The sequence below is a fragment of the Megalobrama amblycephala genome, linkage group LG4 (assembly GCF_018812025.1).
Source record: "Megalobrama amblycephala isolate DHTTF-2021 linkage group LG4, ASM1881202v1, whole genome shotgun sequence".
NCBI lineage: Eukaryota > Metazoa > Chordata > Actinopteri > Cypriniformes > Xenocyprididae > Megalobrama > Megalobrama amblycephala.
Window position 1 is genome coordinate 21,117,088 of NC_063047.1, and position 24,708 is coordinate 21,141,795.

General features: G+C 36.9%; 1 protein-coding gene and 1 long non-coding RNA gene across 4 annotated transcripts in view; one reads left to right on the plus strand and one right to left on the minus strand.

The window, feature by feature from the left end:
* The window catches only part of LOC125267011, a 54,858-nt gene that overhangs the window by 10,378 nt on the left and 19,772 nt on the right, over positions 1 to 24,708 (plus strand). The gene's annotated exons all lie outside the window — the stretch shown is intronic.
* On the minus strand, positions 4,793 to 10,141 carry isl1a (ISL LIM homeobox 1a). 2 transcript variants are annotated; one of them, XM_048188224.1, is made up of 6 exons: positions 9,862 to 10,141; positions 9,107 to 9,296; positions 8,177 to 8,436; positions 6,558 to 6,841; positions 6,053 to 6,220; positions 4,793 to 5,919 (listed from the first exon to the last, which is right to left on the minus strand). In XM_048188224.1, exons 1-6 carry the CDS (start codon positions 9,887 to 9,889, stop codon positions 5,803 to 5,805), a joined length of 1,047 nt encoding a protein of 348 aa, XP_048044181.1. In that variant the 5' UTR covers positions 9,890 to 10,141; the 3' UTR covers positions 4,793 to 5,802. The 2 variants fall into 2 exon arrangements, with proteins under 2 accessions (XP_048044181.1, XP_048044180.1); XM_048188223.1 differs by having other exon boundaries at positions 6,558 to 6,844; positions 9,862 to 10,140.

The window sequence follows — 24,708 nt, forward strand, 5'->3', positions numbered from 1 at the left end:
CCAGCCACCCGACTCAATCAGCGCTTGAGTTGCCATGACAAGTTACATGTGAATTTATATAAGGTTATAAGTCTGTGTGATCTTATTTCTGCTGAGAGGTGTATAATGGATATTCTGCACTGCAGAAACTAATATGTGGTTCACATAAAGTAGAATTAAGGGTAAAATGATAACTATACAACTATACATATATAGTTTCATATGAAATTCATATTAATGATAGTCATCACATACTAATGTATCATAATTAGAGATAAAATCAGAGTAGCAAATATGTTTTGTCTTGCATCACAGAATATTTTTTTGCTGTGCATAAATATACATATGTATCCATCTATCACTGCTCAAAAACATTGCATGTTTTTTTTGTTTTTTTTGCTGTACACAAAATATAAATGTTTCAGTCTATCACTGTTCAAAAACATGTTTCTCACAGAATATTTTTTGCTGTGCATAAAATATACCTATGTATCAATCTATCAGTGTTCAAAAACACTGTTGTACGTGATGGTGTACGCATTAAAAAAATAAAATATATATTAAAAAAACACTTTCCATGAGAATTCAAAAACAGTAGGATTTTATATTTTCAATTTGTGGTAAGATAGCACCATCAGTATTATTATTATATGACCTGGTACATGTTTTCTTCATTTAGTCATGCTGTAAACCCAGAATCTATAAGTTCTCATCAAGACAAGACAATTACAAGGGTCCTGTAAAGTTGTTTGAGCCAGAACATAAAAAATCACAAGGTGTACCATAAACCATAGCTGTGGGACTCTGTTTGTCTTTGTAGATTAATCATGTGCCCCTTGACCTATTTCCCCTATCTCTTTTATGATTTTTAAATAGTTTTAGTAAAATGCTTCAGAGAACATTTTTTACATTATTTTACACCTCAGAATATTATATTTTTATAAAATGTGTCTAAGCTATTTGTCTGCATCTATAGGCTCTTCCATCACAGTTACTTCTGTCTCCAGTACTATTAAATGAAGCCTGCTTCCTCAACAAGTGTGTACTATATCCGTATATAAAGTTTCATATACCATGAGCAGATGTAGAGTTAAGAAATAGAATTGAAGTGGGAGAAATTTTTTAGACTTTTTGCATGAATATGTACGTGAACTAAGATTTCAAATCTGAACTTAATGTTATTTTACATTAAAAATAAAACCTGGGTTTTGATCATGTGTAACACATTGATTGAGCTGAATTAATTATCAAAGTCTTATACTCGGATGTGTCTTTGCTATATTCACTATCAGAGTAGAAGTTGTTTGAGGTTTCACAATTTTTAGTTTGTGACGTTTAACTTAGTTTCCATATAATGCCAGTGGACTTGCTATATGGTAAATATTTTGTTTTGGTTACAAAAACATCCTGCTTGAACACTGCACCACACTTGGCTCGAAAGCTTTTGCTGTTGTCACGAAATGCAAACCAAGCTCGACACCATCAAGTTTCCTTCTCTGTATGTCAATGTCATTTTATGCCATCATACTCCCAATGAGGTTGTTTTGACGGCTTCTGCCCCTGGAAAAGAATGACGTGTCGGCCCAGGGGGCTGCTGTGAAGAGACCCAGGCTTTTCTGGGCCTCAGAAGTTGGAGTGTGCTCTTTTCAGCCCCGAGGGTGATTTCCCCCGTGGATCTGTGAAGCTCAACTCACAGGACGACGTACCTCTTAGCATCCTTTTTTCACACGTGCTATGCTGACAAGTAACACTTGGAGTGTCCTCTTCATCGACACATTCCAAAGAGGTTCGGACTTAAGCAGCACCTCTCCCTCTAGATCTGCTGACAGACTCTGAAAGTCTCCAGAACAGCCGATGTTGAAAATGCCAGCTTTCCTCAGACGTTCTGTCCATATAACCTTCACAAGGATAGTTTACCCCAAAATGAAAATTCTGTGTCATTTATTCATTCACCCTCTTGTTGCGTAACTGTGTATAGCTTACTTTCTTCTGTGAAACATAAAAGCAGAAATTTTACAGCGTAATTCCATACAATGGAAGTCAATTGTTACCAAAGCTGTTTGGTTACCAACATTCTTCAAAATATCTTCTTTTGTGGAACGACATGAGGGGAAGTAAATGATGATAGAATTTTTTTTTTTTTTGGGTGGAGTATCCGTTTAAACACAAACTCGGTTGATGCAAGCCGACGGTACAGCTCTTTATAAGATTGATCAACTGCTCATCCATAGATTTCCACCATAATTTTCCACCTGTTGTTCAGGTTAGGAATATACATTCATATATGTCAAAATCTATTCTGGTATGGAATTATAAATGTACTATTGCCAAGAAGCACAGCCTCCTTGACCAACACTTGAGCAAGAGTTTAAAAAGATACTGTTACTCTGCTTTCATACAGCATTCATTGTAAATTCATTGTTAATATAAAAATAAAGCAATTAAAGGGATACTTCACCCAAAAATGAAAATTCTGTCATTTACTTTTTCTTTTTCTGTGAAACACAAAAGTTTTTTTTTTTTTTTTTTTGTCTGACAACTGCAATGTTGTTTGTATCCCAATGCTCTTCAAAATATCTTTCTTTGTGTGTCGCAAAAGAAAAAGTCCTATAGCTTTGAGGCAACATGAGAGTGAGTAATAAATGAATATTCAATTTTAGTTTTCTTTAATTTTAAGTCTCATTCTACTAATATACAGTAATATTCTTAGAAAATTACAGATGCACAGCAAAGTTCCGTCAACCATCTGCCATTGGTTGCCACCGCTGAACAATTGTGGGTTGAGCTCACCAGCCTCCCTGGTGTTGTGACTCTGTGGTCAGGCTTTGGACCTTGGGGAGGGATTGCTTGCCCGGTTCACAATGCAATCGGGTCTCATCCAGGAGACTGTGATTGTTCCATGGAGCCTCCTCCAGGTACAGTGCTGCTTTTGTTCCAGTAAGTCAGCAATCTGAATGCAGTCCGGGAGGCTCGACCAGCTTTGGGAACTATTCTATCAGGAGGCTTTGTGCTACCCAAAGGCCTTCTGGTTGTAGAGGACTAGAGAAAAGAGCTGACATTTTAAACGGGATTTGTGCTTCGCAGAAGTTCGATGCCACTTAATGCTTTGCTCAACAAATGACCTAAACAGTGAAGCATCACAAATTTGGGTGTTTTTAGCTAAATATTACTATTTCCTATTTGATTTCATGCTTGCGTGTGTTGTTCTTCAGTCATGGTCAAATTCACAGCTTTTGTGACTCACCAACATGTGAATCAATGAATCCCAATGTGCAACAGACTACAGTTTCAGCTAAATGGAGCTGTCTGTCATAGGTGTTGTGCTATAAAAGTTTACACTTTTATAGAAAACAACAGTAGCATGGAAGTATTTTTACATAATCAAAATAAAAAAATTTTAACCCTTTGCATTCCTGTAAAATTTGCCTAAAACATCTTTAAAAAAAAGCCATAACCAAGTGAATTGCATGTTGTTTTTTAACCATTTGGAATATATGCATGGTTTTGGTCTCTTGAGAAAGGTATGTGGAACGCTACAGTGGAACAGTGGAACGCTAACAGGTTAAAAAAAGAAATATTTTTTAAAAAAGGTTGATTATATGAAAAAAAAAAAAAAGCTATTAAAATTAATTAAAAGTTAAAGGATACATCCATAATGTGCTAATTGTAATCTCTTTTGGTTTTACATTAAAATATTTGTTGATTCATATAAAGCCTATATACATTGATTATACACATCCATCATTGGAACTGCTAGTAAAATAAAAAACGATTTACTTGCTTGACATGGCAAAATGACTTTTGTAGAGTTATGTAATAATACAGAATTATTGTAGACATTCACAAATGAGTAAAGCTTTGCGCTTTAGTTTTGTCTTATAAGTACTACCATCTAATGATTGTTATATTACGTCTTAAATATGTCCTAATGTTTACATTGTTATAGTCTTGTACTTTTTGTTCTAAAGCTTAATTGAAGGGCTAATTCAATTTGCCTTAGTTTACTTTAATTGGAATGCAAATAGAAAATGCAAAAATAGCTACCTTAGTATAGTAAACCTATACTGCTCTTGACAGTGTTTACCTTTAAGTGTTTTTTTTTTTGCTAGAAAAAGGTACAGTATACAATAATAAAAGATTTGTCATGCAAAGGTAATTTATATTATTCAGTAGATAAGCATGTTAAGCATCCAAATGATCTCAATTTGCAGCAACTGTCTGGACAAAGGAAGCATAAAAGCTCAGTGGAATTATGCCCAGAGCCATGGGCCATGTAAAGAGGCATTGTCAAGGTCATTGTACCAGCACTTGGAATGATTTCCTGAAAGAGAGTTGTAGAGTTGTATATTGATGTTTAATTCTGTTACTTAATTGTTTGTACTTTAGCAAGCCTGCTGCAGACCATTGTGCATATGAATAACATGGTGATTCTCTTATAGGCCAGTCACTGTTACTCTAAGTGATGAAACACGCCATCTGCTGAGGTTAATGTTTGAATTCTTGATTTTCTCCTCTCTAAATCACTTAGTGGTCTTTGAATACATAGCATCAACTTACTTTCTTAGTATACATATATAAAAAATAAATATGTTAATGAAAGAATTTTCATTATTGGGTGGACTGTCCCTTTAAGGGTACTTTAGGTTGCAGCGCTGCTAAACACATTATTTGATAAAACGAGAACTGATTGGTTTTTCACCTTGCCTTATCTCCTTGTGTGATATATTATAATAGCCAAACCTCAACTTGACATGCGAGAAACAGATAGGCTATAAAAATGGTCACATTTAAGAAACCCCCACGTGTCCGACCGTTTACTTACAGTACACGTCAAATTTTTATTGATCAAATATTCCTGAAGATAACTCTACATATGGCGTTGTTCTTACATCAGTCTTTGATCAAACGACAGGACACGTCAATTATGATAGATCATTCGGAGTCGACAGTATTCTTTTCTTCCTTTTTACTTCTTCAGCAAGTAAAAGTACACAAAAGTGGCATGTCTTCCGACAATAAATAATAAAATATTTTGTAATACAGGAACAAAACGAAACCTCCAGAGCTAATCAGTCATATTAACTTAACTTAAACCTATACACATCTTTGGGAAAGAAAAAAGTTCTTGGACGGACACGAACACATGAAATTCCCACACAGCTTGTGGCAAAATAGAGGTATACCTTGTTGCAATGCTTTAGTTGGGCTTGAAAAGAGACCATATAACAAAACTGTAATCGCAGTAGACCTCGGCTGCCATACTACCCTCTTTTGTGAACTAGTCCATTTCGATCTTTTTATAGAAACAGAATAAACAGTCATGGTTTCATTATAGGCTACTCACGTTGCGCACAAAAGTAGGCTATATGAATGTATATATTAGACTAAGTTCTCTTGCGTCTTATATCCGTAGAGGTCCATTGATTTGTCATAAAAGTGGAAAAAAATGTGGAGGGGTTTTTGGCAAAAGTGTAGCCGACCAGGTCCACTCGGCTGCGGAGCACTGCAATGATCACGTCAAGTTCGGTGTGTGAATACGTGCGCCGGCTGGATCCACTTTCGCTGGAGTTTAAATGGTCTTTTCGCAACACTCGTTGGACTTGCTCGGTTGGAGTGTGTTTAAATCCCATGATTGTCATCACAGTGTATAAATACAACCAAGGGTTGTTTCGATATAGAGGCCTCGTGCAGTTGGTTTATGGGTTTTTATTCAGGAGCGGCCCTAATGATAGGGATGGAAGAAACTTCACGAGCCTCTCTCTGAGATTGGTTTCCCGGACACGTCCTTTCCCAAACTTCAGGTGCAGGAGATAATCCACTCGCCTAGGCCTCTATAGGACTCGCTACCATGCTGTTCGGTGTATCTGGCAGTTGCGAGGACATTGAGGCGACTTCGCTCCCTGTGGAGTTCGAGCCTGGCCCTCCTTCAGAAAAATTCACCTAAAACGGGCAAAATGTATGTTATTATTATTGTTCTTTAATTATTAATATTATACGTATTATTCATTTTATTAGCGGTGCTTTTAATACTGCTACTGGTATTGTGTCTTTACGCACAGTTTTGCGCACTCACCAGTTGCTGGAAAGCAGGCTGGTCGATGTCACTCTGCAGTGCGAAGTCACTGAGGACTTTCCAAGGCGGTTGGTAACTCTGCACCTCCACTTGGTTTGCCTGCAAACCACCGTCGTGTCTCTCTGGACTAGTCGCCACCATTGGAGTCCCCGTCATCCCCTGGATGTTCTGCAGATGACCACGAATAAATGATTTGCAGTCATACATAGTTTAGGGGCCGCATTACAGAAACTTCCAGTTTTAAGTTTTAAGATCTTAGAAGTTTGATGTTCTAAATGAGACCATAACTGAAATCGCCATGTTTTCTAAAAATAAAAAATAAAAAATGAGATTGCAAGGTTCTGAAAATACATACAAACTTTATTTTTGTTTTTTTTTAAATGTAGCCTACATGCTTCAATTAAGATATATTTTATAGTAGCAATAAACACTGCAAACGCGCGAAGTGGCTCATTAGAAAGACCTAATATTTTTGGTTTATCGATTGAAGCGCCACTAATCTTACCGTTTTGTCGTTGGGTTGCTGCTGCTGGAGTTGTTTCATCAGTATGCTCCTCTTTTTGTCCTTGCAGCGCTTGTTTTGAAACCAAACCCTGATGACTCTCGGGCTGAGACCCGTCATCTCAACGAGCTGCTCTTTCATGAGGGCGTCGGGTCGAGGGTTGGCATTGTAACAAGTCCTCAAGGTATGGAGCTGTTTTTCGTTTAGGACTGTCCGGACGCGGGTTGTTTTCTCAGGTTGCTTGTGCACATGAGGTCGAAGCGCAGGCTGGCGTGCCGAAATGGGCTCTGCTGCAAGAAAGACGAAACGTAGATTAATGATTGTTGAATGCAAAGAGATTTCTTAAATAATGCTCTGAATGTGTGAAGACTGCGATTAGGTAAGCTATGTCCAGCGATCAAATAAGTCATTTAAAGGAATAAGTCGGAAGGCCATCTAAGTTGGACGGACTTATGTGAAATAATAATAATAATAATAATAATAATAATAATAATAATAGGCTAAAAAAATCACTGAAAGACGGAGTGTTAGTGTTCCCATATTCTCCATATATTTAATGGTCTTGTTACGAGACCGGCATCGAGAGGAATCTCTCCATAAGCGTAAATATATTTATTTAGATAGCCTATTTCTTTCCGTAGAAATCTGCTCCTTCCCAGATGCAATTCTTATTTCTGCATGTATTGGCGAAGAGAGTTTCCTTTTAATAAACTTGAAATGCAGCCATGGTTGCAATCCCTTTTCTGGCAATTATGTGTTCTTGCTGAATGCAATAAATTTGGATGGCGATTATGACCCAGATAGGTTTACGACGCTTAATTAAACCAATCTGTGCATACCTCTGAATTTTAAATAATCGGGTGCGCGCTGCCCATGACATTACTTTAACGAAGTTATCAATAAACCTGCATTAAGATCTGAGTTTGTGGTGGTTTCCATTATTGAGATTATTATAAAATAAGGTGCATTAATGCAGCGAATATAGAACAGCAGTAGCCTAGTGCGGGTGATTTTCGAGTTAAACACTTATTTTAGGCTTATTTTACAGGTGCTTTAAATGTGGAGAATCAACACGTGCTTGAATTTGTAATATCAGTTTAATTTAATTAACATTTCAAAAATATATAGGCCAGATGCTCTTACAGTAATCACATGATACATTGATATCGTACTATTATATTTCTAGAACACATCAACATTTAAGATTAAATTACATTTTCTTGGTATTTATTTGTGGAAAGATCTCCTTTATTTCTCTAGTACACATAAACTGACGCGTGGTTGGACTCTAATCAGCAAAGAATATCTATTTCATGTATGAATAGGCCTAGCTAAATTCAAAAACGAATATGCTGTCAAACCACCACAGTCTTGTGGTTGGCTTGTTAATACCATAATTCACGAATGGTTGTTGCACAACATTTATTCATCATAAGTCTTAATCTCTTAATATATAGTATCATCATGTTTTTGTTTGTTCGTCTTGAACACTTTTTTAGAAATAAAAAAAAATCTAAAGGTTCAGAGGAGCTTTGTGTCTAAATTCCCCCAGACAAATAACCTAATCCCCGAGTCCTTGAGCAAACAACGCTTTGTAAGTTGTGGTAGAATAGTATGCCTACCTGCCATTTGTAAAGGTCTCGCCGGATGTAATGGGCTTAATGGGTCACCAGCACCCATTGTTGCCCGTTCCACCACGTCATGGTCGGCCCTGCAGAAGAGCCCGTCTTCCCGCAGAGCGAACTCATCTCCTGGGATGAGCTGCCGACTACACGCCACACATCTGAAACACTCAATATGATAAACCTTCGAGCGTGCTCTCATCACGAAGTCATTCTTGCTGAAACCAATGTTGCATTTAGCACATTTGATCCCGTATAACCTGAAAAAGAAAAACACAAGTACATTATAGTCTAATGTTTGGGTTAAAAAAAATAAATGGCAGCTAACGATCGATATGAGAACAATAAAAAAAATAGTGAATATATGTTAACCGAAATTAAATGCACATACATTTCAGAACAACAAATGCAAAGGTTTAAAATATATACACACTAGAATTTACTTGGGCCTAATCATTAAGTCGATTAATGATTTAGTAAATAAGAAAATTCGTTTGTAGGCTAATTATTATTAGCCTATCAATATTATTAATAGCTAAATAAAAGCATTAATAATAATAAATGACAATTCTTTTTGGCGTATTATTAAACAGTGGTGTTTGTCCCTCACGCATGGCCTCTTAAAATGGCTAAATATGCTACATTCATATTGTCAAAAATATTATATCAATATTGCGATTAAATTTCGTAGAGATTCATGCGGCAATGCTACATATGAGCAAAGCCCCACAATAATTGTGGAGTAATTGCGCTGCAGACTCATTTAAGACAGGAGATTAGCATATAGGTGCTGTCCAGTACAAAAAAAAAAAAAAAAAAAAAAATGAATGACAGCATGCTGCCGTAATGCACCAGTGAATAATGAGAGGTTACTGTCATTCAGTCATCCACACTCGAAAACTAAAACATGACCTAAATGATCTGCGTTACCTGATGTAGTCCCGTTTACAGTAAGTTTTTCCTTCTCGGACAAAACATGTACAGGATTCGTCCAGATACTGGTTACATTCTGCACATTTCAAACACGCCGCGTGCCACTCCAGATCCGGGGACACGCGCAGAATATACTGGTCATGGATTTGATTCCCACAGCCGACACACAACGAGATTAGACGCTTTTCTGATTGAAAGAGAAAGCATATGAAATTCAAATTATGTAGGATAAATATTTTTCTTTCTTTTTTATTTTTTATTTTATTTAATTGTAAGCTAACACTAGTACATGTTACAACCGTATGGTAAGTCTGGCATCGCCCTAATTTCCCAGTGAAATACTTTGACTCTGTGTGTAGAAATAAACACACTATGACATGGTGCTGAAAACGGTGTATGACTGAAAAATGACCGAAATAAATAATGTTACATTAGAACCGACATAGCCTAATTGTTTTTATTCTTCTTATTATTTATTACTTTTATTATTAAGAATAACACCAATAATAATAATAGCCTAATAATAATAATAATAATAATAAATTAAGTATTAAATGGCTTGGAATAGGCCCTGTTTGTAGTGATTTAAACTGAGGAACGATCTTGTCACGATCACTGCGGTCTGTTCAGAACTTTGAAACAAACTTCTAAAGTCATGCATTGATCGGCAAACAGGCATGATTCATCGTAAATCGCCAATTTTAGCAGTAAGTGTAATTGGACACATATATAGACATTAATGCATAACTTACTTTTTGGTGGATCCCCCATGTCTCCCATGTCAAGAAAGTAAGGCGGTGTTAGGTCCACTTTAAAACCGGACAGAAGGCCCTTAGTGCCCGTGTTTTGATCTGTGAAGGTGGGAAAGTGGACGAGGGTTCGAGGTGTTGCAGGACTTCCCGGAATCGAGATGCTTGCGATTAGAGTTAGGGGTGTGTGTTGAGCTCCTGTGCTTGGTCACAGCATTGATGGGCCACTCTTGTCCCTATCTCTCTCTCCCTCTCTCAAACTCCGTCGGCTTCGGCTCTTCTCTCTCTCTATTGGTCTGACGTAGGACACGCATACGTCACCTTTATGAGAAGCTGATTGGTTATGGAAAGACGACCAGCTGTTCGGAGCCCAGGCCGATGAGTTGTTGCATTTACTTTACTTATTTCATTCATACATTTTTTTTCTAATTTCTGCAGCTTTTGACGAGTTAAATAGACACATAGAAATATGTTAAAATAAAAATTACCAAAAAAAAAACATGTTTCATAGCATTGCGCATTTAGGTATTTTAATGTTTATCTAAAATGAACCAGTATCGACTTTGAGCAGGACATGATGTTTAAACCAAGTGTTTACAGTCATGATATTCTAGCTTGGAATTTTGAAAACTTGTTTTTAAATAGCCTAATAAAAATTATTGTAGGCTAAACCTATTATTTCAACCAATCGTGCAAACTGAAAACTGTTTATTTTATATCAAGTCATTTTGATAAATATCGCATTATAGTAAATGATGTATCTCTGTTTTGACTGGTGGACATGTGAAGTGAATCTCCCTCGACTAGTGTAGAGATTTTCGCAGGGAAAGGCGCAAGTCCGTATTCAGGCAGTTGCACACAGGGGTGCATAACACGATTGAAATCGATGGCACATTTCAGAGTTGTCGCTATTCAAACTAAAACGCAATTACAGCACATAATTGCAGATAATGACCGTTTTAAACTGCGCGAGGCACGTGGTAATATAATCTCAATGTAAGGGATGGATTGGTTGAACAAACAGGCAGAACATAGCACAAAGTTGCCACATCTCCTGAACCTTATACAACGACATGGCAAGTTTTAGAGAAGAAGAAAAAAAAAGTTAAACTGTGAGCTGTCACTTCAGCCCAAATGATTCAGATTAGCACTGTATTTCAACACTTAAAAAAACATTGTTATAGTTTTTCAAATTGAAAAAAAAAAAAAAAAAAAAAAAAAGTAAAGTACATTTTAACGAATCTGTAAGTCTCCCACTGACAGAGATGGACACGACAAAACAAGTGGCCGAAATATGACAGCAGGGTTGCAGCCAGCAGAGCGTCGCTATAACAGACACAAACACGCCCTCTTGTGTTAGCAACATGACCCAAAGCAGACCCACCAAACAAAGACATATGGAAACATATGAAACATGGGCGAGAGCTTGCATTGTTAATTCTCTAATCTGCTCATATATTAATAATAATACGCGTTAATAATTAATAGATAATTAATACAGGTTAAATGGTTCGTGCATAGCCTATTTGAGAATTAAAAAAAACATTTGAAAAATAAAATAAACGTTTCAAATGATGTAATGCATTGTTTCTGCTACAATCTGTTATACTCATCATGTCTCTGTCTTGTGATTCTCACACAGATTTAAGATTACAGTTGCACACAGTTTATGGCTAAATTGCAGCTATTTGGGGAACACCATTTTCACTGTGGTCCTTGTTAGTGACACTGCCAAAATATTTTTTAAACCCAAGCATGTTACTATTTGAGCTGGAGAACGAGACTAATTTGAAACGCGTGTGTGTGTGTTTAGTGATAAATGATTGATAGCAGCTTTTGTATGAAACAATACTATGCAACCACAGTTCATCAAATCCCTAAAACATTGTTTAAATGAATCTTGATATACACTGTGTATTCAATTCAACATCAAAAACTGCATCAAAAGAAATTACATAACACAAGAATAAAACCAGTTGTGAGGGTATATTCTTCAGCAAATTTCATTTATGGTGTTATATTACCAACATTTCCAAAAATATTTCCAATAAGCAAGAATTTTAATATTTTGCTTCAAACTGTGGTTGACAGATTTTTTTTTCACCCTTATGATCAATAATTAAAAGGGATGGACAATGGCATTGCTCCACCCAAATCATCAAATTTCCAATGTATAATTACAAATGTCCTAATCCCAACCTAAATCTAGGATGTTCAGTCTTATTATGTTACAAACAATCAGATGAATTGCTTAGTACTTAAAATCCAACGATGAAGTGTCTCAGATCATAATATGACAACTTTACTTGTGCATGTTGATTTAAATCCTACGAAGATCCATCACTGATCTCAAAACAATGACTATTTGCTTTAAGGCTTAAAGTTGTCATGTTACTCTGTGTTATACTCTTTAATGAGAATACCTACAATCCTTACTGTATGATAATCACATGGATAACAGCTCAGGCAGGAGCCAAACAAGACACATTTGTGGATTTGTTTTTATTTATTTAATTGGTAACACTTTACAATAAGGCCTCATTTGTTAATATTAGTTACTGTATTAACTAACGTGAACTAACAATAAGTAATACATTTGTTACAGTATTTGTTAATCTTTATTAACGTTAATAAAAATACAGTTGTTCGTTGTTTGTTCGTGTTGGTTCACCGTGCATTAACTAATTGACTTTAAGAATGTATTGGTAAATGTTGAAATTAAAATTAAGATTAATAAATGCTGTAGAAGTATTGTTCATCCTTATTTCATGTTAACTTACCAATTTGGTAATGTATATTAACCGTACAGCCTTAAATCTTTATATAAGATAAATTAAGATGAGGTTAGAACTAGCTTAAGGATAATGGTTCAGGTTTTTAGAAACCCATTGTATGTTGTCTGACTATAAGCATGACCCTTATCCTGACCTCATTAACCTCCAGTTTCATTGATCACCTTCACCAGCTTGGCTGAATTTGGAAATGCCTCTGAGAGGTAATGGAGGATAGAGCATAACCTGAAGGATGTGTGCTATATTGACAAAGTACGGTTTATGTAATGTCATTCAGTTCAATATAGGTATGGAGAGAGAAAGAAAGAAGAGATAGAGAGAGAATGAGCAAATCTATTTTGTGATGTGGCGCTTTGAACAACCTCTCTGCCTCACAGACTGAAGAGCTTGGATGCTTGTATTCAATTAGAAATGTATGTGTGGCATGACTATAGGGTACCAGTTATAGATTTCTTTAATGTATTGTTTATATGGTTGCAGACAGCGTTTTGTTCTCAAAGACTGCAGCAGCGTGTGCTCTCTTAGCCATTTTCAGGAGTAGAAGTCTCAATGTGCTTGTAAATTTAGGTGGTTAGATTCGATGCAGAAGTCTCTCTTAGCCACAGTAGCTGGTTCTTACAGCTCAGCAGGAGTCCTTCGAGATAAATGGCAGGAGCAGCGTTTCAGCTACTTTGCGTGTGTATGTGCGTGCACGTGTGTGTATGTGCGTGTGTCATCATTTCTTTAGACCTAATGCTTTCTTCTCTAGCTGAGATCTCTTCACACTAAGCAACTGTGTGTTTGTGTTTCGGTGTGTGCGTGTGTGTCCACGCTAGATTTTCTCCGCCTTTAAAAATGACTCGTTGTGATTACAGTTTAGCATGTTCTGAGGAACAGTGCTAAAAACACACACATTTCAGCAGGAAAATCACAGAGCTTTAAAAAGAGGCTTCTGGCCCCTCACAATGACAGAGACATCAGTGATTTTGTCATTGTTAGGTGTCGTATCCACTGTCTTCAGATCACATTTTCTTTCCATTTATGGAATTTTCTCAGAGGAACACTATGAAGATGGCTGTTGGATTATGCACCTTTTCAGAAACATGTTGAATTGGTTTGCATTGGGACATTGCTGTGCTTTGTATTTTATTATTCAAATAATTATACTTCTACATGTGGAGAAAATAAAATCTAACAAACCCACCAGAAAACATCCATCAAAGTGAAGAACTAAAATATTCCTTTTGAAAATTATTTTTTTGTTTGTTTTGCACTTCCATCTTTTTTGCATTTATCTAGCCTATAGCACAAAAATTTATTTGGTATAATGTGTCGTTTTAGGCTTCTGCTTTTGTTTATTTGTCTATTACATTTCATGCATCGCTACAGAAAAATTATAGACCTTTGCTTCTCTAATTAACCTCCTCAGTCAGATGAGACATACGGGTATCAGATTGTTCAGTGTCTTTGGCTGATACTAATCAGTTCACTTTAATTAACTCAAAGAGCTACGGGCTAGAGTCGGTTACTGGTTTGTTTATAATATTCAATCGAATGCATGAGATGTTTTTTTTTTCCGGGCTTTCACTTTTAAATATAAAGGGGTTTTTGGCTTCTGTGGTTCCATGCAGAACCTTTAATGTCCAGGGAACCTTTCCATTTTATAGTGGAAAAAGGTTCTTTAGATTATTAAAATGTTCATTACACTAAGAAAAATAGAACTGTAATACTGCAACGTTCTTTGGGGGAACTCAAAATAGTTCTTATATGGCATTACTGCAAAAACCTCTAAAGTGTTCCATTAAAAGCAGCAGTTTTTAGCTTACATATGCATCAGAAGCTCCAGCATTCTGCTCTTTGTGGTAGCACTAATATTCACACTCATCTCAGAGTAGCTTATATTGTTGCTTTCAGCTGTAATGTACTGGCTGTCAGCCATATTTATATCTGAGCCAGAATGAAATGAAGGTTGTTTCACTCACTGCCCACCATGAAGACCTTGGCTTTAGGTCATTTTTATTTGTAACTCAAGAATGTTTTTAAGAATGTAATTAAGACCCTTTAGGCAGAAATGTGTCTGTGTCCTGCTTTCTGGCCATTTTACTGCAAATAAATAATTAGTATCATTACTATCATTATTTATACTGCTAAAAAAACCTCTCAGCTTTGAATACAGTGTACAGTGATACTTTTCTTGAAGTCAAGAGCTTGATCTGCTCCTCTTTTGCTAAAGATGTCTCCAGAAGGCCTTATCGAGGTCTTTTGTTTCTATTTAATTTTGCCTGAATTTTCAATAGCTGTCAGAATTGAAGGATTAGTCCACTTTTAAATAAAATTTTCCTGATCATTTACTCACCCCCGTGTCATCCAAGATGTTCATGTCTTTCTTTCGTCAGTCAAAAAGAAATGAAGGTTTTTGATGAAAACATTCCAGGATTATTCTCTTTATAGTGGGCTTCAATGGCCTCCAGACGGATGAAGGTCAAAATTACAGTTTCAGTGCAGCTTCAAAGGGCTTTAAACAATACCAGACGAGGAATAAGGGTCTTCTCTAGCGAAATGATCGGTCATTTTCGAAAAAAAAAATACAACTGTATATGCTTTATAAACACACATTATCGTCTTGCATGTGCTTCCGCTTTTCGCATTCTTCAAAAAGCTTACGCCGTATGTCCTACGCCTTCCCTATTCAACTTACGGAAGGAACGCGGCACCAGTTTAGTTTTTTTCCCTAAGTAGAATAGGGAAGGTGTTGGACAGATGGCGTAAACCTTTTGAAGAATGCGAAAAGCGGAAGCACATGCAAGACGATAATGTGTGTTTATAAAGCATATACAGTTGTATTTTTTTCGAAAATAACAGATCGTTTCACTAGATAAGACCCTTATTCCTCGTCTGGTAAGCAGAATAATCCCGGAATGTTTTCATCAAAAACCTTAATTTCTTTTCGACTGAAGAAAGAAAGACATTAACATCTTGGATGAAATGGGGGGTGAGTAAATTATCAGGAAAATTTTATTTAATAGTGGACTAAATCCTTTAATGGCACACCATGAGTCTGTCCATTCAGTGTCATCATGGAGAAGCCAGAGGGGTGAAGATCTCATCTGGGTCACTGTGGTCACACAGAGCCACAGACCATATGGTTGCCTTAGTCATGGCCTACCTGAAGCAGCAATGCTAATCACTGAAGACAAGTGCCACTTGACACCAGAGTGACAGATGGTGTTCCTGGGTCTGTGTACAGGACTACTGCCTAAACTCGGCACCAGCACCACAAACCTTTTTGCCTTGGCTTCGGTCGGACTGAGAGGCACAATGAAGGTGATGATGTGTCAGGGACGATTATATGTGATGCTTCCCACCTCCTCTTGTTATGTCCTTTGGCTGGATCCTTGCCCACGGCTATGGCTGACAGCAAATTTCAGCGCTCTTAAAGGCATTTCGTACACAACAGCATGGAAGAGCAAGTTTGATGCACCAACAGCGAGGATGTTCAAATGTCTGTGATAAGTTTATTGCTTGTAGATTATTAATAGTGATTCACAAATGCATTAATTCAGTTGCTGTATATGCCAAGTCTCTTCCCAGTGGGTTTGGATTTTATAGTACCACCTATGGGTGTGGATGCATGTATAGAAGTTTATATATACTGGAGTGATTTTTTTTGTGTGTGTGTGTGTGTGTGTGTCTTCATGGGCCATGCAGTAGTATGAGTACCGACATTAGCATTATAAGTAACCATGTGGAGTTAGAAGACAAGACTAGTCATGTGATCTCAACATGGCATCTTCCGTGTGGGAGCAACCCGCTATATAAAACAGCTTGGCTCATGGGGACAAACAAAATTTCAGTTATATTTTTCAAAATGTGTAAAACCTTTTGGATGAGTTAAACTCATAAAGAATTACTTCGATTTTGTACGATCCAAAAGAGATGATCCAAGGCACACATCAAATTCAAGTATAGTTAAAAAGCCTTTATTAAAGTGACTATTTTTTAAAAAGGAAAACGTTTTAAAAAGGAAAATATTTTAAAAAAGGAAAAGAAATAATGGGCTACACACCCACATGTTTTGGCAAAGAATGCCGTCTTCAGGGCGCCATTATGTTTTCTTTTTAAAATGTTTCTACTATGGAACCGCCAGTAGGCTTGTTAGTATGTGAACTGGAAGTGTGCCTTAAATTATCTATTATAACTTCGGAGCATACCGGATTTGTTATTTGAGATATTGAGTTTCATTGTAATTGAATTGCTTCTTTTTTAATGATAGTCAAATTGCACATACTGTTCTTCCTTCCTCTTTATTGCTGAATTACTGTGCTGCGTCTGTCTCTATCATTAGAAGTACAATTCTGATGTAAAGAATTTATTAATTCATCCCTGGAACGTTACAGCATTGATGCTGTTACATCGTGCATGCAGAAATATTAAAGATGACTTGGTGAATATTCATAACATATTACTGATGCAAATTTCAGCTGTATTGATAAAACCGTATAAAAAATCATGTTCTTAATACATATTCATATCTCAGTTTAATGACTTCTGAATATTCAGTTATCATCCAGACCACTGGTTTGTCTATCACTTTCTTGCTTTGTTTTTTTCACCATAACTCCAGCGTTGCACTGTCATAAACATTCATCCAACTTTCTCAGAGCCGTCTCTAATTTTGTACCAAATGCTGAATCAAACTGATATGTTACATTAAATGGAAAGCAAATCTTCTTTCTTCATCAGATTAGCGGGGATTTGTGGGTGTAGTAAATGGGGTTTTTGCTGTCCTCTGACAGACAGGGAGGAGCAGTAAGGGAGCAGTCGGCTGATGTATCAGGCTGAGGGAGTGGTTTGTTTGTTGTGTGGCGCCAAGATCTTCTCAAAAGCTCTCAGTTTGAGTGGCTGTCTAGGCATTACGGGATGATCTGCTAGCAAGGTGATCATTCTCTGATAGATGCTGCGGAGACCACCCCTCCTTGTTCAGTGTGTGCTGGACATATAAGATAGAAATTTGAAGGTTGTTTGCTTTAATAATATTTCTTTAATAGGTGTACTGGTGGAGATGTACTTAAAAATTCTGGCTGATGCCAATAAGCCAATGGGCCTACTTATTTTCATGTTATGACCAATATTAAAATCCTATACTATTTTGTCTAAATACATTTTTGAAAAGGAAACAAATATGAGTTTTATTTATGTGAATTTAGGCATCACGAAATTGTAGTATATGCATATGATGAATTGATATTCATGCTAAGTGTAATGGATAAATGTCCTTTTAAATAAACTTTTGCTGATAATTTACTCACCCCCATGTCATCCAAGATGTCCATGTCCTTCTTTCTTCAGTCGAAAAGAAATTAAGGTTTTTGTCAACTTCTGCTCCTGTATTTGAAGGATCACTGAGGGTCAACGTCATATTATGCGACTACGCATTACTTTACGGAGACCTTACGAGCTACTAGCTACGTTCTGCCTTAAGAACAAATGGTGCAACCGAATAAAGTACAGAGTTAGTTACAAACTAGCTAGTAGTTACTAAGCCACTAGTGTGGACTTACGTTCCAATTTAAGAAAGAACTTACGAACGGCTGGTGCAACCCTACCCGGCATCGGGCAGACGTGGTGACGTGGTGGTGTGGCAAATGCCAACCATTGCCAACAGAGGAAGAATCTCAATGTTGCCACGACTGGACCATTTCAATCCCGCCATTAGAATCAGTCAGTGAGTCCCTGTTTCCATCTCGCTGCATTATCGGACAAAATGGATTTCCACCGTTACTAAGCAACAGTGTCGCACACCGGAAGCGAAGCTCAGCACCGCGCCACGTCTTTAAAATTAGAATGCATTGTTTTCCTGTCCGCGGCGCCCAGCTACGACTCAAAATCCTGCCGCGCCATGTACATTGTTTTACATTAAATGTATATTATATTTCTCTCAAATCGGCGTTAATGTACAAACTGACTTCACCCTGTGCTGCAAGATACATTAGTTTTACACTTTTAGTTTAACAGCTTGAATAAAGTCTAAAAATGTATAATAAACGTAGCCTTTTCTTTCATTTTGCTCTGTTGTGCCATTTTCCATGTACACTAACCTCAGTGCGAAATATTAAAGCATATGTAACGTTTCCCTGTTGATGTAAAACACTCCCATTGTGCAGCTCTTCTATCAGGAGTCGAGTTGAGAAAATTGAGCTCGCGCGTCCGGTTTGCGACCCCCTTTAGAGGTGTTTTTGTTCTGATGGAGAAGGGTATGACAGTCTGATGGCACTGACAACACAGGATGGAAGAACCATTAGTTGTTTTACCTTTTTTTGTAAACGGCGTTTGACTTACCGTGTGTCTCAATCAGCTCCCTAGTTCAGTAGTCACGGCACTGATCAGGGAATCGGCCACATTCACTTTCATGATATACTGATTCACGACCTAGGGAACTAGGGAGCTGATTGAGACGCAGGGTTAGTATTTGCACGTTCAAGTTGTAAACACCGCCTCTGTACTTCCGCCCATGTCAAGCGTGACCTTTTTAACGTAATTGTGTATTACGTGACGTCACGAACGCGCATCCCAGAACAGAGCAAGGCGAGCATTTGTGCTTATAAAACGTAAACTTTTTTTATTTTTTTTTAAAAATGACCGATCGTTTCGCTAGATAAGACCCTTATTCATCGTCTGGTATCGTTTAAAGCCCTTTGAAGCTGCATTGAAACTGTCATTTGGACCTTGAACCGTCTGGTGCCCACTGAAGCCCATTATAAGGAGAAAAATCCTGGAATGTTTTCATCAAAAACCTTAAACCTTAAGCTAATGAAGAAAGAAGGACATGGACATCTTGGATGACATGGGGGTGAGTAAATTATCAGCAAAAGTTTATTTAAAAGTGAACTAATACTTTAATCAATATATCCATCTAGAACAGTGGTTTTCAACTACTTGAACCAGGAATCCCCATTGTCCACACAATAATATTCAAAGGCCCCATGACTTAGGAAAACGTATAAAAATTCCCATGAAGTAATATTTTACTAATTTTATATGACTTTTCCAGGTCTAGAATTCACACTTGAGAGGCTGAATTAAAATAAGAAATATCTTGGTATTAGCTTATTTTGTTTTTATTTGAAATCATTTTACGTCACCCTGAGACCCCCTAGTGGGTCCCAGCTCTTTGATTGAGAACCACTGATCTAGAAAGCAAAGTTGAAGTGCGATCATTTCCAAACTGGCAGACTGAAATCATGAAAAACAACTAAAATACAACAAAGAATTAGATAAATTTGTAAAGATGCTCTATGTGGCCTTTAACTTCTTATGTGGAACATTTTTATTGTTCAACTTTTAATGGCTTACTGCTGTTCCATATTTTTTTTAAAAGTGCCAATTACTACTTTTAAGAGGCCCTTGAAGTGACAGCAGTGAAAAAGATTTTTTCCAGGGCCTTTTTCCCCTCTCATTTCCCTACGTACCGCAAAGTACATACCTGCAGGTGATCTGAAGGCCTGTAGTGTGGCGGGGCATCGAGGAGGAACTACAAGCTGAGAAATGAAAACGTTTAGCTACATGACAGCCCGGAGCAGTACATTAACATGACAGGCCATCTCTTGTCACGTGTCAGGAAGAGTCAGGCTGGCCTCCCCAGTCTTCTGTGGAAGAGAGCGAGTAAGTGCATGGGGGAGCTGGAGAAGAATTAGAAAGGGCTAATCCCTCGCAGCATTCCTCCCAGCCAGCAACAAGCTTCTTTCATGCTCCATGTAACCTCCGTGAAACTGACACCTCTTTTCGTCCTACCTGCCCTAGGCAGTGGCTATCTTGTCTTCTTTTCCTTTATTTGGCCAAAGCAAAAGATGCAGACAGAGGGTTTGTGTTAAGATGATGGCTTTATTCAGTTTTCTGATAAGTATACATTTTTCGTTGTTGCCTATTTGTGTTTCAGCAAAAGAAGCATCAACGGAATAGGTTTCACATTTCAGCATTTCACTAATGTAAGTTATGCTTAGGTTTGTCGGATGGATTAACTATATGCAAAAGTTCCCAAATATGGAAGAATATATTTTGGAAAGATGTCTCATTTAGTGGTATTTTGGACCGCATTGACTTGGGTGAATAATCCCTTTAATTCCACAGCTAAAGGAATTCAATTTCACAGTGTGAATAAGACTGAAACCTCATTGACTGGTTTTCATAACCCGCACAGAGAACAATTCTGTAATGAGTGTCATGTTTCGTGCTAAATGCACATCAGACAACACTGTAACCCAATAGTTACATTTTGGCTTTTTCCCTGGCGACAGCAGGCTCACAGCACACAACAAAAAAGACATACCTGGCATTCCATCCTTGTCTCCACTTTTCCTAAGTGGATTGGAGCATATCCTATCCCAACATTCTGCCATTGTAACCAAGTGTGAAGTTGGCCTTGCAATGCCCAATTACATCCATGTGAATCCTCCATGAGGTTTTGCCGCAACCTTCGTCATGGTACAGTGGTGGTACAAAGAACATCTTAAAGAAGGTTTCGACCATGCTGGAGATGTCAGCAGCATGAGAGATGAGATCTATGAGAACTCTCCCACCACCTTCTTGTGAGTGGTTGCCTACCCTTATTTGAAAAACACAAGAGGTCAAAGATCAAGCAAAGGTATCGAAAGGCACAAAGTGATGCAAAACATCCATACCCTCTTAGAGGAGCAGTGAACCTTAAAAGCATGTTGTACAAGTACAGCTGCCATTCAAAAGTTTGGGGTCGGTAAGATGTTTTTGAGTCTAAGTCTCTTATGCTGACCAAGGCTGCATTTATTTGATCAAAAATATTTTAAATTGTAATAATAATAATAATTCACAGTTTTACTGTATTTTAAAATGTGATTTTTTTTTTTTTTTTTTTTTTTTCCTTCAGAAATCATTCTAATATGTTGATCTGGTGCTCAAGAAACATTTCTTATTATTATCAATGTTGAAAACAGTGCTGCTTTTTTCAGGATTCTTTCAAGAATAGTACATTCAAAGACCAGCATTTATTTGAAAAAGTATTATTATTATTATTATTATTATTATTATTATTATTATTTAAAATCTTACTGACCCCAAACTTTTAGGGTACGATGTATTAAACACGGAAATGTTTTTTCTTTGAGTTTTGAGGAATACAGACGACAACGTTGTATTAAAATGTACACTGTATTATGCATGCCAGATCAGTAGTTGATGTCACTTTATAAAGAAAAACTATGTACCTATAGACTGAACATGTAATACGCATGCGCATGACACCGCCGTTTTCACGAATGCGGGTTTTTGTAGTTTAGATGGAGACAATAGCAGTATCGTTTTCAAAAACTTGCATTTTGAAACCCGTTTTCAAAAGATTGCATTTTCTGGCCCCAAAAACACTATTGTAGTTTAAATGAATTGCCAAAACACATAGCAAGTTTTCAGTTTTTAGTTGAAAACAGTATTGTGTAAATGCCCCCTTAGTCTAGAAGTTAAATGAATACTTCTAAAAGAAGATATTCTGCCATCCCTTAAACTTGTGTCATTCGAATTCAAATTACATTTAATTACATTATAATGATTTTTTTATTTTCAATTATTATGGCTGCTTTAAGTCATGTGATAGCTTTCTGTGAGGAACCGTTATTCAATGATAATGAAAAGATAATTGACATGAGGGTGAGTAAATGATTACAGAATTTTTGTAGTGAACTATCCCTTTAATGAAATGTTTCATGCAAAGCCAAATATTCCCAGTTTTAATCTAATATTTTTGCTTTTTAAAAAACTTCTTTACATGTCATAGCACATAATTAGAAAAAAATTCTTTACATGCCAATATCGAGTCATACATGTGCCATATATGGATCAGACATTTACCTGTAGTTGTAAGAATACTGTAAATTGCCCTCTAAATAAAGTGTTCGTGACAATTATGAAGAATCAAGCAGTGGAAATTACTCTTATGAGTGGAAAGGTAGATGTGAGCACTGCAGTACTCCATAGGGAGGCAGGCAGAATGATCCTGTTTTCATATGCTGGAGTCATTCCCCTGCAATTATCTTAGTGAATGGGGCCCACTGAAGGTAATTGCTTTGTTTTTCAATTATTTGCTGAGGCTCTGGTAATTTACTTCATTCTATGAAATATGCCAATTAGACATTTTAATTACAGTTTTCACTGTATCACATCTCCCTGTCTCTGAAAGGATGTAATACTGCTATTAGCTAGACACAGAGGAAAAAATGACTCACATTTCTCAAGCAGATTCAAATTGGAGAGATTGGCTTTTTGCAAAGCTTTTCTTTTTGGCCAACATCATCCCAACTCAGACAGACAACAGAATTCTAGACAAAAGAATTCTAATTGACATTTATTTTTATGAGAAAGAAAGATCCGGCTGTATTAATGGTTTAGCGCAGAACTGCAGACAATTATGATAAGTGAAATACAGGCTTATGTATGTTATGTGCATTTTATCGATGTATTTTCTAAAACACTGAAGTATTTGTTGAAGAGTGTTACATACAGGTAATCTGCATATGCATTAGTACTTATTGCGTATAATATTATTTATGTGTATATAGGAAACATTTTGCCCTGACTTACTTGAAAAACAAAATGAGAAAAGGTCATAAGGTGTGTCTGTAAACCCTTCACATTTGTCCCTGTTCCTCTGAGTACATGAAATCTTCCACTCATTACTGTGTATTCATTTGTCCTTGGGACTGCAATTTGATTTAATTTCTAAGATAAGTCCACAATTCTGTTCCCCCTCCCACTTACTCTCCCACCAGTTGGATTGCGTGTGGGTTTTTTTTTTTTTTTTTTTTTTTTGTCCTTATAGGAGCACTTAGGCGTCTAAGAAACAGGCATCTGTCTTGAATATGGCCATCTCTGCCAACCTGCAAGGGCAGTGGAGAGCATCATATGTCTTGAGGAAGGTCTACAGAACTCTTTGTCTATTCCTTTGGTTACATGGACTGATGAATGATTCTGATCGCTGGCTCTGAGTAATATATAAAGTCATCCTACAATGTACCTTTGCACTAAATTACGCTCACTCAATAAGGTTTGACAGGTGCGGGTACTTCACCAGGCTCTTTTTATATCTCTCAAGCATCAGATGGCCTCCATTTATCAGTAGCCAACCAGCCAGAGATTTCTTTTCTCTTTTTGCCTTCTTTTGTATTTCCTCCGTCTACACAAAATGCTGGTGTCACAGAATTGTGAATCGTAGATGTCTTTGCCAATGTAAATATAAAGACTGTTCCAGCCGTGTAATAATAAAGGAAAAGGATATTTGAATGAACACTGATTTTCTGTTAGCATGGCACGCTAACGGGTAAGGTTGTAATTGTGTGTCTATTTGTAGCTGTTTGGCACCAAGCTGAAGGGCCTTACTAGTGGGGGTGTTATGTTATTGTCAGTGATCCATTAGCGTAAATTCAGGATTAATGAACGTGTAAACATTTTGGTAATCTTTGGACTGAGGTGATGGGCTGAATAAATGTAGACCTTTTAGAGCCCCACTTTCTGATAACATCTCCGAAAGGAGTATGAAAACCAGTTCAGTTGTGACAATTTAACTTACTTAGAAGTGTTACAGTATGGAAACACTTCTAAACATGCATTTTCTTTTGTATGATATATTTAGCTAATCTTCAAAAGAGAAATTTTGAGACAAATATATATAATTTTTTTTTCTTCCAGACAAATTCCAAACGTTTTGCTTGTTAAACTGAGAGATGTCTTGTTGATGCACTAGATAAACAATGTGTTTCGATTTCAGTTAGTCAAGATAAAACCAAAGGAACACTAATTTATACATAGCCTATTTAATGTAATCACATGCAAGTAAGATGTATATCAATGTTGAAAACACTTGTTCTATTTCATTTTTTGTCTTTGACAAATAGAGAGTTCAAAAGAACAGAATTTAATTGAAGTGTTACTGTCACGTTTGTTCAAATGAAAACTTCCATGCTGAATTTAAAAAAAAATCTTTTCAAACACACACACACAGCCAAATATCCTCATTTACATAGCGAAATATTATGACAACCAACTAGTGGGGACATTTTAA